This window comes from Quercus suber, unplaced genomic scaffold, assembly GCF_002906115.3.
Source record: "Quercus suber isolate HL8 unplaced genomic scaffold, Cork oak 2.0 scaffold_609, whole genome shotgun sequence".
Lineage (NCBI taxonomy): Eukaryota > Viridiplantae > Streptophyta > Magnoliopsida > Fagales > Fagaceae > Quercus > Quercus suber.
In genome coordinates, this window is record NW_027070052.1 from 138,458 (window position 1) to 156,477 (window position 18,020).

Below are 18,020 nucleotides of genomic sequence, written 5' to 3' on the forward strand. Positions count from 1 at the left end.
ATTATACAAATTATTCCCAAACGGACAAATTTATATGCAGCAACATGCATCACGTATGTCATGAGATACATCATTAAGAATAATGCACGTGCCTCGGGTAAGACCGTAAAAAGAAAAAGGTTGGGGTTGATTTGTCATTGGGCCTCCAATTTTGAGCCCAAACTGAGTGTTTCTGTTCAGCCCAACCCATTAAAAGCTAAAATCTCATCCCTTACTAAACAGTAAACTGATCTGCACATTCCACAGAGAACTTTAATTACATTGCACAGTGAAAATTTTATCAGTTCCATAGCTCATTTACCTCGAACGCACAGAAGAGAGCTTAAAAAAAGCTCAACGAAGCCAAGCCAACAATGGCGTACTCAAATGTAGTCTCGAGGTTATCGTCGCGATTACAACCTTTCGCTCTCAAACTCGGCAAAAGATCGCTCGCTTCCGAGCTCTCTCCGCTCAAATCACAAGCCTCTTCCTCTGCCTCCGCCTCCGCCTCCGCGGGACGCTTTTCCCGCATTTCTCGGTGAGAGCTCCGAGCCCTCATTTTCTTGCCTCCTGTTTGGTTCCCAAGAAAAAAAGATAGAAACTTTTGAAATCGTCACATGTGAACCTAATAATGACACATACAAAAGTTTTCATTTTTGTTCCTTTAACTGAGAGTTACAGTTGTTTTTGTGATTAGGTTACCGTTGGAGTTAAGCAGCGTGGAAACGATGATACCTTTGCACAACGCGATAGCTTCGGCGAGGCTTGTATCGAGCTTGTCCACTGATTCTCAGAGCTGGAGTTTAGTTCCTCAAGGTGCGTGTCACGCTCATGTGTGCCTATTTATTTGATGCTTTCTTCATGCCCTTTAATGTATATCTTGCTTTTGAGAGAGCTTTTTGTTGACAAAATTTGACTAGGAATTTAGTGCACGCCACTTGTTTGTATGTATGTCTGTATGAATGTGTGACTTTAGGAGAAGTGTATTAATTGAACTTCCAAATGGGTATATGTAGTCTACTCTCATTGGCCCTATTTTGGATTAAGGATTTTGCAGAGGTATGGAACTTTTTTGGGGAAAAACTGAGTTGGTTGGTACTGCTATTCTGAATGTTAGGGTAGATGTTGATTGTCTCAACTGAAGTTGGACCTATTGCGGTTATCTATAGTTGGGGATATGAATCATGTTACACCAATGTGCGATAATAAGATCGATATTTCAAGACGTTTTATAGGGTTTTTGCAGTTATCTAGGGTGTCTTCCCCACCCACCCCCCCCCCCCCCCCACCCCCCATTCTATGGGTGAAGGGATGGGAAATTCCATGTTATTGGTGAGGTTCAATTGAGTCTTGCCACTGAATTTTATAAGGGTTCATTTGGTTAGGCATTTTGGGAGCTTAAAAGCCCGTTTTTAAAAGTCAAAACTTCATTTCACAACAGCATTTGTAATAGCTTTTTTACAAACGCTCAATTAAACCCAAAACACCATTTTGCAATAGCTTATCCAAACACACCCTAAGAGGGGGATGGACCTTCATTATGGTATTGCTTATGCGAGGGACGAGACCATTGAAGGGAAAGTCGAAGCTATTTGCTTAATTGAACATTATTTAGGATTGTCAAATTGTAGAGTTGGGTTAGGGGCCTTAGGGTGGAGCAGATCCCTTGAGACCCAATGCAGCTACTTTATTTTTGTTTTTCTGGGACGAATTATAGGTTGGGGTGTATGGTAAGGTTATATTGAGAAATTTCAATGTACCAGAATAGGGTATCTTCGGAGGCACTATAAAAGTATTGTAAATTCTTTATTTTCTGATAGTGATTTTTTTCTGCCACCCACTCCCATGGATGTAGGCACCCTACCTAAGCATGTAAAATTTGTGTTGATTTTCTCTCTATTTTTCGCTGATATTGCTAAGATCATAATTCTTCCACAGTAAGTAATCAGCAAAATCCTTGTATCAGTTATTTGGGTTGGCCTCCAACCTGCAAAATCTTCATTTGTGATGTGAACGGCAATGTAAGATCAATTGACCAATTGAAGGAAGGAAAACATCAACTTCACTGGGTATTTGTCTCTGATAAACATAGATGATGTAGGCAACCAATATAATTGGCTAAGCTTAATGGAAACAGGAAAATACATAGCAGATGAGGGGGGCCAATTATCTAATATTCAACCTACACATTTTTGCGCCCCCCCCCCCCCCCCCAAAAAAAAAAAAAAAAAAAAAAAGGATTCTTGCTTGTGAAACAATTATGCATGCTTAATATGATCTAATTCTGATCACATGTATGTGTGTGTGTGTGTGTGTGTGTTGACAACAATATATGCACAGTATTATGTTTCTTGTGATACTCTTTTTTGAATTGGTAAAAGGCTCACACACCCAATGGATCTTCCATGACCTCATCCTCCAACCAATTATTGTGGGACAAGGGCGTGAGAATTGATCTATAGCTCATTGGTATAATGGTATGTTTCTTATTATAATTTCAACTCATTAAATAATCCATTTTGTCAATATTGCAGGTATATCAATGCCTTTATGACAGAGTCTGGTGGCAGCACATTCATATTCTAGGCGGCATTTCTGCTGAGGGCATTTTTATTTTGTTCTGACTTTTGAGGCCTCTATTGTACTTAGATTGCTTCATTCATCTTCATCCGTTTTATACTGTTTTTGAATGTCCATTACCAGGAGAGCCTGGATGAGTTTTCGTTAACCATGATTAAGTATACTTTGTTCTGTATGCCTAGCAAAGTAGTCTACAGCTTTTCCATTTGATAAGCCGATCTGACTCTAGCAAACTCATTTAATTAGTTATTGTTATCTTTAAAACTCTAAAAAGAATTTATGTTTTTTTTAGGCAACTGGGGTTATCTCTTTTTATAGCGGCCAGCTATGTGTTTTGGGAGAAATTTCCACGTCAATGAGAGAGATAGGCTATGTTTGGATCTCACATCACTCATATCTCAATTCTTAGAGCATCCACAGCTGGTTTTCATATCTCATCTTATTTTATTATTCCAAAAAGCTACTTTATCAATTATACCATATCATTTTATAATACACTAAGCATTCCAAAACTTTATTATTTTACCATTTTATTAAATTTTTTTTTTTTTTTTACTATTTCTCAGCATCTTACCCAGCAAATACCGAAACCCACCATCAAACCCATCAGAACAAATCTCCCAACCCATTGGAAAAAATCCATAAACAAACCCATGAATAAACCCACAAAAACCCATAAACAAACCCACAGAAACCCATGAATAAACCCACACGGGAAACCCATGAACAAACTCACGACCTCCACGCCTCCACCACAGAAGCTGATCAAGCCTCCACGCCGTTGCCTCCATGCTATTGAAGAAGAGAGAGTAGGAAGGAAAGAGAGCATAAAGAAAGAAAGAGAAAGATAATTAGCTACAGTAGCAAGGAGAGGGGCTTGAATGGACTATAGTGCTATTAAAATACACTATTTTTTGGATGACATAGCACTATAGTGCAATCTCACATTTGAGATTGCACTGTAGCGCTATGCCAAAAAAATTTGGCTGGTCCTAGGTCTCCATCCAGTTGCTGGAGCAATTTGGGCCCAAATGCCAAATGTACTTTACAATTTGGCACTTGAGAAGCCCACTGCTGATGCTCTTATACCTCAAAACTCATTCTCATATCTCATATCTATTTCCCTATTTTCTTTTAACTCACTCCACAGTGTGTTTGGCATCAGAATTCTCCTTAGTTTTCAGTTTGAAAAAAGCAATTTTAACTCATTTTTGTGTAGCCCATTAGTCAGAACAACCACTACCAGAGGATGAAGAAGATGAAACCCACATACCAACAGTAAAACATTCCACCCATCGCAACAAACCCAAAACTCAGCTCTATCACCATTGCCACCAACAGCAAACCTTGAACCCACTACCATTGACACTACCAACGGCCACAACCAAAAGAAAAATCTCTATCTACCAAATGAAAAAACAACCATCAGCCACACCCACAATATGAAAAAGCACCAACCATCAATACCACCACCAACGGCCACATAAACCTACCTCCATAACAACCCAAGCCTTAAACTACATCCACAACCAAAAATCCAAACCCATCAACACACATGCATAGATTAGCAATCCAAAATTGTGGCCCACACCCACCAACACCAAAAAAAAAAAAAAAACAAAAAAAAAAACAAACAAACAAACACAGTAGATCCAAACTCAAGAATCCTTAGACTAGAGACCCAAAATCACAAAATTGAGGAGAGAGAGATGAATCAAAAGTGAGGAGAGATAAAATCGATTCAACAAAGGGTAGGAGAGAGAGAAAACAATCTTGCTAAGAGAGAGAGAGAGAGAGAGAGAGAGAGAGAGATCGGTTTATGTGATGATGAAGAGAGAAAAAAAATCAACTTTGTGCGGTCATAAACTTGTGTCTGTTGGTGTTGAGCCCTACTTGAGTAGAATTATTTACAAAAATGGCATCATAACTCAGTTTCTATTATCCGAAAACTTCAAAAAATTGTTCTCATTTTCCACAACTCTAACTCAGTTTTCTGAGTAATGAGTTATGAAAATTAAGAATGAAAATTGAACCAAATAATCTCACTTAGTGTGAGGCTCAAGAAATGTGAGTAATGAAAACTCAGCAAACCAAACATGGTAACCTTCTCTTCTTTCGGGGGGCTAAGAAAATTTATTTAATTTTCATGGTCCCAACTGATGAAAGTATTTCCGCCCTTTTCCCAACTGATGAAAGTTTTTCTGCCCTTTTTACATGTTAAAAGTTTGAGTGTTCCAGCTTTAAACTCAATATGGGGCTTAGAAACTAGAAAGTGAAAAACCATGTGCAGTCAGTCATATACCTGTACCTTTGCCAGCTTGAACTGCCCTAAAGCCTTTTTGGGCCCTTTAGGCAAACAAAGGGTTCATTAGTCTTGTTAGGTGGAGACCTTAAAGTGTAAGGTCCACACAATTAACAGACCAAGGCTCATCAACCCTTGACGTTCTTGTACCAATTATTCACAATGGACCACCTTTCGAGTCGACTACAGAGTCTACAGTTAAAAGGTTAATAAGGTTTTCAAGTTTTCAACCATGCATGGCAAACAGGCTAAAAAAGTTGCTCATTTATGGCAAGTGTTGAAAGGCAGCTCCGAAAGATTCAAAGATCATGCACCTTCTCACCTTCACCTTGTACTACATGTATAATTTTCGAATTTTTTGATTATACCTACATTGTTATATTAATAATACACTCTTTTTTTCTTTTTTCTTTTTTAATAAAACACATTTCAAAACAACACACTTATCATCTACGAAAACGGTTTCTCAAAAAAAAAAAAATCATCTACGAAAACACACTCACACACTTATCCACAACATGATGTTTCCCTTCAAAGTTTTTTTTAAAGGAGAGAGGGGGAAGTAAAATGTTTAGTTATGATGGGTTCCGTTGATGAGATGGCATTTACAAGTTTGGTTAGGTCAATGCCCTGAGTTCAAATTCTAAAGTCACAAAATTAGTTATTAAGACAAATATCGGTTGATAACAGATTAGAAAAAAGCATACAAGAAGAGTTATGGATTTTTGCAAACAGTAAAGAGATAACTTATGGCACCAACTCATATAGCCTCATACTACACGATAAAAATATAAGTCATTATATGTTATGACCAGCGTGCTGGATAAATTATTTAAATTAAGTTTAATGATAGAATAGGCATCTTAGATAGGTTACTATTGTTATTTATTTGTATTCAAATTAATTCCTATGTACAAGCAAAAGAAAATATATTTAATTCCTATGTTTTAGGATAAGATTGGTTCCAATTTTTTGGATTTATTGATGAGATTATTTCATTTTTAGCTATTTATGTACATTGAATACATTAATGAGAATAAGCTGAAAATTAATCAAAAAGTCTATTTTCCCCCCTCAAGTTTAGGAGGCTAGTCACCTCAAATCAACTAGTTTATCTTTTATTTCTCATTAATTCATTTAACTTACATTTACAAAAAGTGCAGTGGGACTTATAAATAGTAACAAAAATAAGTTAAATAGTAAAATAAACGAACTTTTTAATTTGGAGCCGAATGCACACTATGGATCTACTTATTTTGCTGAAATTGAATTTTTTTTTGCTGAAAGTACTATAGATAAAAGTAAAAGTTAGCTGGAATAATATAGTAGGACCCATAAATAGTACCAAAAAGTGTAGTGAGTTTCATAAATAATAGCAAAAATAAGTTGAATAGTAAAATAAGTGGACTTTTTAAGCTAGAGCCAATCACACACTATATGTACATTATAAGGACACCTAATATTCTTATTTTCTTTTATTTCTAACTTTCATGATATCTAAACACTTATATGCATGTACTAAGTGGTTCTTTCTAGTTTGTCTTCTAACTTTTTATTCTTTCTGTATATAAAAAATCTTAGCAATAAAAATTTAAAAAAAAAAAAAAAAAAAAAGTATCTATTATATATATATATATATATATAATTTTAATGGTAGTCCTTGTTTATCAGGGTACAGGAAAAAAAACAACATACATGCTCCCAAATCTCTTAAACACCGGAGGAGCGGGAGAGACGGAGAAAAAGAATAAAAAAGATAAAAGATAAAAAAAAATGAGATTAAAAAAAATGAAATTGGGAATTTTTATTTTTATTACTACTACAGTCTACAAGTAATTAAAAGAATTATTTAACCTCAAAATTTTATATTTGACTTCATTTATTTAAAATTGTTATAAAAAAAAAAAAATCATGTTTTTGGCATGTACTTATATAAAATATTATAGTAGTTTAGGGAATTAAGATCAAAAAATTATTCAATACTCCCAAATACTTTAGGCCATTTGGGGCATTTCTCTTATGACTTTATTTACAATTACAAACTTAATTTGACTCGTTAGGGTTTGAAAATAAACTTTTTAAATAAAGAATTTATGATTTTTTTTTTTTTTTGATAGGGAAGAATTTATGGTTTAGATAACCCATTGGTTCAAAAGTTGATAATTTCAGTCAAACTCCATCTTATTAATACAATATTCATGTAAATTGAAATATACTGTGTATCTTTATTGTTAGTAAAATTGGCATTAATTTTTTATCAACAAAGATTACAACTACAGTTGGAGTTAGTTAGGTCCCATTTAGTAGAAGAGTTTAAATAATGTTATTTGTATTTTTTTTAAAATAAATATAAGTAAAAAAATGTGTAATGTTGTTTAAAAACAGAAAATGAGTTGTTGGCCTTAAATAGGATAATTAGTTTCAATATCAGAGTACAGCCTTGACGCAGGTCACAACACAAGGGACAAAGGCCATTTGTCTTTCTTCTCTTATTTTTATTTATTAATTTACTTAAATGACAGCAGATACATAATTACATACAACCTGAAAAATGTAACCTCATTTTTGAGATTGAGACAGTAGAATTCCTCAATGGAGTTAGAACTTCTCCACTATTGCTTTTTTACATGCCCTCAAATCCATGATTCACACGAGTTCTTTTAACAGATACCGCTTACACTATACAAAAATCTTAAGCGAAGTTAAGTAGCTTAGGATTTGTTATCACAAAGAAAACAAGAACCTGGGTCTCTTCCATAATATTTATACCAGAGGCATTGCACATCAAGGTTCATCATGTACAGCTATAGCAGGGCTTTTCTTCTTCTTCCTATCACTAAAGCTAGCGCTTGAAATTAAGCTTGGAAGACAACACTGCACGGACCTCATTGGTTTCCCCTTCTCGGTGAAGATGCCTCCATTAGGAGTCTTTTCACTACTACAGACAGAGTTAGTTCCATATGGGGTACCATGTGCTGACTTTGGGGTGAGGTCAAGTACAGTCGGTTTAGCTTCCATGTTTCCGTTAGCCCTGTTCTGATTGCCTGATGTACTTAGGTTGTCAACATCTTCGTTTTCGTGATTGCTGTTCTCTCGGAATAGTTCAGCTAGTTTCTTTTTCTTATCTGTTGGGGATGATTCAGGTAAGGAACCAGGCATTCTGTCTACAAAACGAGCTATGTTGATTCGAGGGGTTCCAATGGATAAGTTATGATGGACTGGAGTGTTGCCGCGGGATGGGGTAAAATCTGCAAGACAGACAATGAATACAACAAATTTTGATAGGGAAATTGAACAAACAAATATTTCTGCATGTCTAGCTTCTGCATTCTTCATTGCTCATCATACAGTTAAGTAAACAACCATATAAAATCCAAAAACCATTATTATATACAAAGGTATGGAACTTTCTTCCCATGACCCACGCATGCAAGACAAAAATGGTTCAAAGCATTTTGTATTCTTACCACCATTGACACTATAAAAATCATCCTCACAATCTGACTCTAACCAGGGTTGAGAATCAAAAAAAATTTCCTCTTTGCTACCTGCAAAAGAAAAAACAACACAAAATTCAACTTGAAGCACAATATAGGCATAAAGAGTAACTTATAGATATAAATGAGACCAACCACTAAAGTTGACACATGGCCCCCAAACATCATTTCTGACCTATCACCAATATTGATATTATCTCCTCTTTCTTGAACTAACTTGTAACGAGGGAGACTAGCATTGCATTGAAGCTTTATTTTTTATTTTTTCAAAAATCCAAGTGGATGGAAAACCTATATCCCACTTGCTACATTTCTACTATCACTTCCATACCCAAAAGGGGACATGGAATCATGACCATTGCACAGCTCTGAAGTCTAAATTTTAAACTGCAATTCAGTTTTAGAAAACAGAAGGATGCTAGAAAGCTAAAGGTTTGATGAAATAGAAAAAGGGTTAACCAAAATACACAAGTGCAACAGAGAATGTTTATAAGGGCTATTCTCATTGGACATACTAGATCTAATGGAAAAGCCACTTCGCTAAAAAGTTGAGAGTAATATACAATGAAACAGTTCTCATAGATCTTAACCAAAAATGCCATTAATATTCACTTTTTATGAAACCATACAAGTGACTAGAGACCAAACATGATTTTTACCTTCGTATTGTTAGGGTGGTAATCCTTTAATTTCTCCTGAAAATATTCCATCTAATTTCATGATATTAACTGTATCATCTTCTTTCTTAGCAATTTACTTAAATCTGACTTACCCTTCCATATCCTATACAGTGGTCCATCCATCACTCAGTCTTGCGTACAAATTTAATCCTCAAGAGTCACTAACGCCACAACCCAAGATGCATCTCATTAAAATGGGCATAAACTAATGGCCTATAGATATACACAATTTTCAAAGAGGGGGTGGGGGGACCAGTTGCCTAATCAGACAACTATAATGAAAGGAAAATATTAGTTGGAGACAATACATATTCTGTATCTACCGAAAGCTCCACGTTGTAATGAAAGCACAGGACAACGGTTTTCTACAAACCCCGAGTTTACCTAGCAGGCATCTAGAATTTTAGAGTTCACACCTTGCCACAGTAAAACAAAGGCTTACTTCCCACTCTGCTTCACCAATAGTGAGTTCCTGATATAACAAAAATCTTCATTTGGACATGTGGGGTTTCTTCTCCACATCTTATAACATCATCCACACAACACTTCTGAGATACAAAATCCATAATCCCTATGCCAGCAGGGCAACCACATAGTATTTTGTTTATCGCTATGAAGGAATTATTAATAAAAATAAAAAGAAGGTTTACTCAATTTTTTTACCACCCCAATTTTATGCAAAAAGACTATTCCCAGTTTATTCTCAAAAAAGCTTTCATCAATCTCATATTAGTCTTCCTTACAACATCACTCTAAGAATCGAATCTTATAGCTCTGAACAGCTTTTTTTGCTTTGATTGTCCTTCATAACAATCAGAGCCTATTAGCCAAAAGAATAAAAGAAAACCTTTCTTCTCAAAGAAGTCCATAAACATTAATAGACTAATAGACAATAAATCCAAGGAGGAAGATCTTATTCAGAAAGTGCAGTTAAACAAATGGATTTATTTATAACCAAAAGTGAAACTTACTGATTGATAAATGAATGTAATAAACCGATTCAAATCATAAAAGACTAGAAAACAAAAAAAAACATATATGAAAATTGAAAAAATCCAATCTAGCTAATGAAATCAACAAGGAAGCGTGTCAAATACTGTGTGGCTAAGACTAACAAATGCAATAGTTGGATATAAAAAACAATTAAGAAAAGAAAGAAAGATGATTTCTTCAAACATGTAGAAAATGAAAAAAGTAATCCATAGAGACCCCACATCCCATTTCATTATAGATCAAACATCACTTAAAATATCAAAACAAAAAGAAACAGAGAAAATATTATACAACGTAATAAGCCATCAGATATAGTAAGAAAATTTGAGAAACAAAAAACACCCATCTGATTTCTTGCACCATATGGTCAAATACAACTTTTTCTTTCAAAGAAAGGTATGCTTTTTACATAGAAGAAGAAGCATACCATAAACTCTGGGGGTTGAGAGAGAAGGCGACCATTGAGACTTAACAGAAACAACGTTGTTGAGGATGATCGGACGGTCACCATTGGAGGGAATTTCCTTGATGGGTGAGGGAGGAATGACGAGCTTGTCGTCTTTGGCGGGGCTAGAGTTTCCATAAATCGATACACACGAACCCATCTCTCTCTCTATCTCTCTATCTCTCTCTATATCAGTCTGATCATCATGAACACAGAGAGACTCTTAAAAAAACTAAACAGCTTTTACAGACTGGGTGAGAGTGAAGAAGAGAGAGGGTTTTTTGGCGTTATGTAAAATACTATAATAAAATACTATAATAAAACTATAAAGGGCAGTGTCTCTGAAATGGCTCTGAGAAGAGAGAGAGAGAGAGAGAGAGAGAGGCCTCTGAAAGTTGAAAGGTAAGTTTATATTTATCAAAGTAGGAGACTATCTCGTATTGTGTTTTTGTGAAATGTGACTGGTGACTGGTAAGAGTGTCATAGTGTATTTACAGGGGTGGGACCTACTCTGAAAATTGTTTCTGTGTGCATGTCACTCTTTGAGTCTTTCAATTACTTTTCTTTCTTCTTCTTTTATTTCAATAAATATATGTGATTTAATTTTTTTTCCACAATTACTTGCGTAATGTCAAGTGTGTTAGGATTAGGTGGAAAAAATAAATCAGTTATTAAATCAATAGAAAGTGACATTATTTTTGTTAAAAACTTATCATCTTATAGAAATTATATAAAAAATTATAAATAAAAAAATTGTGCTATCATGTATATAAAATAGAAAATAATTTTGTAAGTGACATTATCAAACATGAGAGGAGAGTTTTAGTGACATAATTTTACGCCTCAATTTTTGTCATAACATATTGTGTGATTAATTATAAGTGGTGAAAAAAAATAATGATTTTTTTTTTGAGGGAAAATAAATAATGATTCTAAGTAAAAGAGTTTGTCAATTACTTATAGGAAATCAGTTATTAATCATACGAAAGTGACATTACTTTAGTTAAAAACTAATCATCTTAGAGAAATTATATAAATAAAAAATTTCAAATAAAAAATTTGTCTATCATATATATAAAATATAAAATAATTTTGTAAGTGACATTAGCAAACATAAGAGGATAGTCTAAGTGACACAATTTCGTGCCTCAATTTTTGTCCTAACATATTGTGTAGTTAATTATAAGTGGTGAAAAAAAAAATGATTCTTTTTTTTTTTGGGAAAAAATAATGATTCTAAGTAAAAGAGTTTGTTAATTACTTATAATCAATCATCTCAACAAGTTGTGACAAAAACTATGATAAATAATATAGTTCTAAAATAACTATTAACGGGGTAGTGATTTGGCTATATAACTATGTCCTTATGTTGTGAATTGTGTGGTTTGTAACTCCGTATTATTTATCTTTTGGGGAGATGGAAGTTTTCTAATTGGCTTTAATTTATATATTAAAAAAAATGGCTTTAATTTATTTGTTGGAAGAATTTTATGTGTGTATACTAGTGGTGAGTGTGTGGGTGTGTGTGGAGATGAAAGGTTTAGCTGTTTAGGTGACTTGACAATATTGAATCATTAAGTGCAATTTAATTTTCTTTCGTAAAAAGAGGAAAAGATTTTTCGGATAAGTAATATTAAAATGAAATCATACATTGATTTAGGCATGGTTATCTCTTAAACGTCCATCTTCATTTCAAAGTGATTGTGATTGGTAATGTACCTATTAGGCTACCACCGAAAATGGACTGCTTCACATACCTATTTTTTTCCCAAAAGAAACGTTGAAAGCAAGAAAATCTTGTATATACTTAGGCACATGGATATTATTTAAACCAATTTTGTTTTTTTCCTATAATAATTATAGATATTCTAAATATATATCTCTATAATTGACAAAAAAAACCAAAAATATCTGGCACAACCAAACCAATTTTTTGGTATTTTTTTGGGGCAGTTGGCAAAGGATAGATTTGACCATAAAATAAAAGAACAAAAATGGGAAAAGGGTGCTGTAAATTAAAAAATAAAAAGTAGTATAACTATAAATAAATAAATAAAAGGAAAAAAATATAATTCAAAAGAAAAGAAAAGAAGGAAACCATAGAAATTGGAATTGTCAAGGAAAGACAGCGAACACGCTTGGAACAACGGTCACTATTCACCAGCCTTGACCTAACACGTTTCACGTTTGGGACACGCCATGGTCATAACTCAAAAAGGCTGACCCCAGCTTCTGGGATGGAAAAGTGCATAATCTAATTTTGTACTGATTACTGAGCTAATAATCATGTGGAAATTATGTGCATGTCTAATTAGTACTCTAAGAAATGGACTCCCACCAATTCTGAAATGGTGGAATTAGTATTACCGCATTAACTTTGAATCCATTCCACAACTTTGAATCTCATGCTTTATCATACTTTCTAAAATGCCAGCATAAATGTCACAATTTTGTTTAGTTCCTTTCTTTTCTCTTGGATTAACAAAAAAGGCCACAGATTTTGCATTTTGTATAGCCTTTAGGCTCAAGTTTGTGCAACAATTTTATAGAAGAGTGCATGCCAAAATATGCTCAACTTTGGTATACTAGAGCTTGAGCTGCAAATGTCGGTAAAAAAGAAGGAAGAAAACAGAGACACATCATGCACAGAATCCACTTAGCTTGGTCTCAACCACCAGAATGATTGGTAGCAGAGTAGACACGAAATTGCTAGATAAAGTTATAAGCAAAGCTCTAGTCATTTCAAGGTTTCAACTTTCAATTATGACCCACTATTCTCACTTTTCATTACAAATGACAAAATATGGGAAATGTGATTTAGATGGGGGAAGTTGGAGTAGTATAGTTGAAAATGATAGAATTAACCAACAGCTTAACTAAATTTCTTCTGAGATGAAGATGTTAGGTATTAGAACAAGGGTCCGATTAATGTGTGCCTTTAGAGCACACATTAAATTTTCTATTTTTAGAAATAGTTTTTCGGAAATTGAAAAAGTTGTCATTATTTTTTCAATTTTCGAGAAAACTTTTTTCAAAAATGAAAATTAATGTGTGTCCTAAAGGCACACATTAGTAAAATCCTTAAAACAATAGCAATATTTCCATAACTAGTTCAACACGGACCCTGCTGGTAAAAGTAGGATTTAAGCATGTGCGAAGATGGGTCCTAAGAAATTAACTTGTATAAATTATAAAACACAAACTCAATGGTTGGTTAACGGTTTTCATGCTTCATATGATCCAACATTTTTTTTTTTTTCTGAGAAGACATGACATGAGGTCTTGAGTTAAGCATTCTAATTATCACTTTGGAGTCACTCTAATGATTTTTCCATATAATTACCTAGTATTTATGGGTAAGGCACAAAAGGATTACACATTTTAGGGAAAAAATTAGGTATGTATTCTTAGTCTTTCAACACTTATGGTAGGGAAAAAATAAATGATATATATATATATATAATTATAATTGTTATACCCCAAAATACTAGTTAAGTTACTATTAAAATCGCTAATTATTGCCCATATGTAGGGGTGGCTCAACATAGAGTCTAAGGTGGTCACAGGATCACCCTGGCCTGGAAAAAAAATTATTATTATATATAAATTTTAAAAATTTATGATTTTTTATCCTCAAAAAAACTTTGTAACCACCCTAAATTTTTTTTAGACCTAACATAATTAAACTTTGGACAAACTTTGACAATAACCTTGGTTGTAGACTAAGCCTACAACTATTTGATATTTTTTTTTTATTGGGTGTGAATTTTGACAAATCCACCATTTAATTACATTTTCTTCTTATATTCTCTATACTTGCGAAATTTCAAGAAAATCAAAAATCAATAACTATTTCATCAATCAAATATTTAAATATCAAGTTGTTGTAGTCTAAAATTATACATATAAAATAAGTTTTTGGATCGAATAGTAAATATTATCCGATTGGTGTGAAATTTGACATGTATTTTAAGAACAAAAAGAACATACAATTCAATGGTTAGAATTTCAAAACATGTAGCAATATTAATTTGTTTAGTGCGAGTTGTAGACTTAAGTTATAACTAAATTTGTAGTCAAACTTTGTACTTAAACTTGGTCCCCTTAACAATATATTAGGTCCTTACAAACGAAAAAGAAAAAGTCAAAGAAAATTTTTATTTAACTAAAATTTTGAAAGAAATATAGCTTGCAACATTGATAAGCTGAGGAGAGTGATCCTGCAAATATATTTTCTTTGGACTTTGATATTTTTACAGTTCTTGTTGCTACAGTGTTTTCTCTCCAGATTTTCCAATCCCCTCCCCCTAGAGGTTTTCTTACATTATATAGCTCCCTTTAGATGATCTTAACCCTTAATTTGTTAATCATCCAGACTGCTACTTGAGTACTTGTCCCATTAGATACCTTCCCAAACCCCTTGTGAGTTGTGGCAGTTAAGGCAGTACTGTTTAAGGGTCTTCTCCACATAAATGCAGTCAGGAGGTTTGGTGGGATGCATTAAATGCGGTGGCAGCCACCAATCCCTCAGTCACGTCAGTGCTAATCCCTTCTCCGAAGTTCTTTCTCTATAGTACGACTTCCCCTGGTGACGCGCTATTGACGTGGCTTTACTGTCCGAGGGTGTGGCCTCCTCAGCATGATAATGGCCTTCCTCGGCCACAGGTATGACACGTGGCACAATTACTTTACTGGAATTCATGTACCCCACATTGAGTAAGGTTGTAGTATTGGGTTACAACTAATTTTGTAACTAAATTTTGTTCTTAAATTATTTCACATAATATTTTCTTTAAATATTATAGTAAATAATTTTATATAGTCATAACAAATGCCTATTAAGAACTACGTTAATTAATAAATACCATATTTATAATAAAATAAATTAGATAAAATATCATATTTTGTTAAATTTTTACGTTCATAACACGAATTAATGACTAATTAAATTTAAGAATCGGGTAACATCCATTATGATTGACAATTTGATTGTTAATAAGCTAGATGCCTGTAAGGACTGGGTTAGAGCACTTCTGTTATTGGATGAGTGAACTCAAACCTAATTAGCCCAATACAATAGATTTATAGAGAGTGGGTTTAAAAACTAGGTCTTAGTGAGGAATACAACAGCTAGGCATGGTTATGAGTGGGTTGAATAACAAGGACATGGACTAAGTTGTGAAACTCTATCCTCGACCCTCCTCTGAGGAGTTGGTTGTTCTTATGGTTTTTTCCGTGCTTGATTACTAAGGTTTCATAGATGATACAAATGGCTATTGTATTCTCTATTCCTCCCCCCCCCCACCTCCCCCCCACTTTTCTTGGAGGATTTCTTAAATTATATCCCTTTCTAGTTGATCCTGACCCTCTATTTGTTGATCATGTAAGTCACCACTCGAGTATTTGTACCATCAGTCACCTTCCCAAATCTCTTGTGAGTTGCAGCAACCAAGGTAACACTATTCAAGGGTCATTTCCTCATTAATGCGGCCAGGACGTTAGTTGTGGAAATTTAATGCGGAGGTGACAGCTTCTCCTTGAATTGCTTCTCCACCATGCTCCCGTGGCTGACCTATTGTACTTGTCTTTTTTCTTGGGATGCTTTGGGAGGTTGCCTTTGATGGCGTGCCAATCTTCCCTTTTGTGATTTCAACTCGCCGAGGACAAGATCGTCCTTGGCAATGTTTTTTGGTACTTTGGACTTCCTTCGTTCGTCCTCAGACATTTCTTCTTCCTCGACGCGGGTCTTGGGCTTGGTATAAAATGGACCGGAGTTGTCAAATTCTTTAGCCCCACAATGCCTATTGCCGACTTGCCGTTAACAACAACAACTTTAAGAGCCTGAAGCCCACATTTGCATGAAGGTAAAGAGGTGGGTTTTATTTTTATTTTTTTTAATAGAAGATATAAATTTTACTCTAATTTAATCTAAGGGCACGTTTGGTAGACTATAACAGTAATTACATAGGAATATGAATAGATATTACAAGGAATACAAGATGTTGTAATGTTACTTATTACTATTCATTTGTTTGGTGACAACACAATAATGGAATCCTAAAGATAATAGAATGAATGCATTTTAAATAAAAAATAAGATATATTTTAGAAAAATATCTTACTTATATAATTATACTTCCTAAAATAATATTTTTTTAAATTTGAAAGAGAGATTAGTTATTTTTTATGAATTTTTATTTTCATAATTGTTATGTGCATATGGAAAGTTAATTTATTTGAAAACCAAGGAATAACTATTATAACATTTTTAGAGATGAATAGTTATTCTTCATTTTAAAAAATAGTTATTTATAAGGAATCACTATTTCTTACAATAAAAACGTAACCAAATTATTAAATAGCTAAACCATAGGAATAATTATTACATTACAATACCTATTACAGTTTACCGAACGTATCCTAAGTGTATATGTATACGAAACTCCCTCCTAGAGACTTGAACCCCTACTCTTGCCCCCTACATCTTACAAACATTTATACTTGTAGAGTGACCATCACCCCAAGGGTATGCGATGGTGGGGTGGCCTTTATCAATACTAAATAGAGATGGGTTTGGTGTCTGTCTAACTTTCCTTTTTCTTTTAATCTTTATTTCTTTTATATATATTGTAAGGACATGGTTTGCAGCCCAAACCCAAGATGTGTGGGATATTGGCCCAGTGAGCTCAGTACAATAAATTTATAGAGTGTGGGTCAAAGAAATAGGCCCTAATGAATTTAACAACGGCTAGTATAGATTTAAAAGATGATTAAGTAAGAACAAGGCACATAGGATTGAATAAATTCACAGTCCGAGGAGGCAAATCAAGATGATCCTATACTTGTTAATCATTTAAGCTCTCACTTGAGTGTCTATCCTATTAGACATCCTCTTTAGCTTTCTGTGAGTGGCGGTAGTAAAGGTGGCACTGTTTATAGGTCTTCTCCACATAAATGTGGCCAGAAAAGTAGCTGCAGTGCATTTAATGTGATGGTAATAGCTTTCCCTTAGATATTTCTGAAATCCTAGCCCCCTGGTACACTTGAGATACATGTCCCTATCACTGGAGTATCCTGAAAGATTACCTTGATCAAATAGGATATACCTCTGATCTGCGTTTAGCTTATCCGAGGAAATATTCCTCCTTGAATCACCATCCTATTTACATCTTGCTCATTAAATCCAAAGTCTAAATCACTCATTATCATTTGTTGCTCCTTGGATTTATCATGCTCTTGGCCAAGGCCCAAGGCCCAATATATGTTTTTGGGCCTTCAACCCTACACACACACACACACACACACACACATATATATATATTATGTGAAATTTGCCATTATTATTTTGATACCAGAAACAATTACAGAGTCTTGGATGAGAGCTTGTTCAATACAACAAGGAGTCTCCTCAATCCATACAATAGATTCATTTATGCTAAAAGCATACTTAGCTAGAATGTGGGCAGGTTTATTCCTTTGCCTCCTTACATGTGATACATAGACCGTACAAAATTTTGAACTTAGGAGTTGCATCCCCGCAATCA

The 18,020-nt window shown here is 34.1% G+C and overlaps 2 protein-coding genes across 2 annotated transcripts; one reads left to right on the forward strand and one right to left on the reverse strand.

Moving 5' to 3' along the window:
• The first annotated feature begins 239 nt into the window (after positions 1 to 239).
• LOC111991927 (uncharacterized) lies at positions 240 to 2,772 on the forward strand. The gene is made up of 3 exons (XM_024023734.2): positions 240 to 517; positions 677 to 795; positions 2,514 to 2,772. The coding sequence occupies exons 1-3, from the start codon at positions 354 to 356 to the stop codon at positions 2,531 to 2,533; spliced, it is 303 nt and encodes a 100-aa protein (XP_023879502.1). The 5' UTR covers positions 240 to 353; the 3' UTR covers positions 2,534 to 2,772.
• Positions 2,773 to 7,323: 4,551 nt separating this feature from the next.
• LOC111991944 (uncharacterized protein At3g27210) lies at positions 7,324 to 10,887 on the reverse strand. Its single transcript, XM_024023751.2, has 3 exons — positions 10,459 to 10,887; positions 8,329 to 8,409; positions 7,324 to 8,109 (listed from the first exon to the last, which is right to left on the reverse strand). The coding sequence occupies exons 1-3, from the start codon at positions 10,634 to 10,636 to the stop codon at positions 7,646 to 7,648; spliced, it is 723 nt and encodes a 240-aa protein (XP_023879519.1). The 5' UTR covers positions 10,637 to 10,887; the 3' UTR covers positions 7,324 to 7,645.
• Positions 10,888 to 18,020: the final 7,133 nt, after the last annotated feature.